The 791-nt window shown below is 73.7% G+C and overlaps 1 protein-coding gene across 1 annotated transcript in view; it reads left to right on the top strand.

Moving 5' to 3' along the window:
- The window catches only part of H696_06116 (hypothetical protein), a gene marked incomplete at its 3' end in the record, with an annotated part of 9,680 nt that extends 9,496 nt beyond the window's left edge, over positions 1–184 (top strand). Inside the window, exon 5 of the mRNA XM_009499876.1 lies at positions 91–184. Within this exon, the coding sequence (XP_009498151.1) occupies positions 91–184 (94 nt within the window). The remainder of the gene's footprint in view (positions 1–90) is intronic.
- Positions 185–791: the final 607 nt, after the last annotated feature.

The raw sequence follows: 791 nt of genomic DNA, 5'->3' as shown, positions 1-791 counted from the left end.
GGGGGGGGGGGGCACCCCTGCGGCCGGATGGTCCGCCGCCCGGCGGGCGCAAGCCGCTCGGCCGCCGCGTCCCCCCCCCCTGCTCGGCAGGGCTGGGGGCGGAGCCTCCGAGGGTCACATGCCGCCGGAAGCCCGGGGGTCAGCAGATCCCGCTGGGGATACCGTGCCGCCCGGCCCCGCCTGAGCCCTCGGGGGATGGGCAGCCGGAATGCGCCCGACAGGAATGTCTGTCCCCCCCCCCGGGCCGGCTGGGGAGGGCTTCCCACGCGGGCGAAGTTGCGCATCTGAAAATGCAGACCAGACGTGCGGCGCGCGCCGGGGGGCCCTTGCTGCCCGATGCTGGGAATTGCGTGCTGGCGCGGGATTCTTGCGGTGCCCTGCCAGGGTCGTGGTGTACGTTGGCACAGGGCTGAACCCTGCCTCCTGGCCGGGGGCAGATGCGCCCGTGCCGGCGCCGGCGTCGGTGGCGGCCGCCGACGCAACCGGCGAACATCGCGGCGCCGCTGCCCCCGGCGAGAGCCCCCGTGCGGCATGCATGCGTGAAACACGCCAGGAATCCCGTAGTCTTCATCGGGAAAGACACGCTCCCCTTTTGCCCGGCTCCCGGGACGATGTGCGGGCCGGCTTCCCGGCCGCCGGCACACATGTGAAGGTTCTCTTGGCCGGCGGCCGGGGGGCCTCTCCTTTCTGCCCCGAAGGGACGCCCTTTGGCCCCGGCCCGAGGCGGTGGCCACCGACGGGGGGCCTTCCTTCCCTGGCTGATGATGGGCGCCCGATGTTGTGCCATTCTT

Source organism: Fonticula alba (assembly GCF_000388065.1).
Source record: "Fonticula alba strain ATCC 38817 unplaced genomic scaffold supercont2.19, whole genome shotgun sequence".
Classification (NCBI taxonomy): Eukaryota; order Rotosphaerida; family Fonticulaceae; genus Fonticula; species Fonticula alba.
The sequence above is the reverse complement of the archived record's forward strand: the minus strand, read 5'-3'. Positions and strand labels throughout refer to the sequence as shown.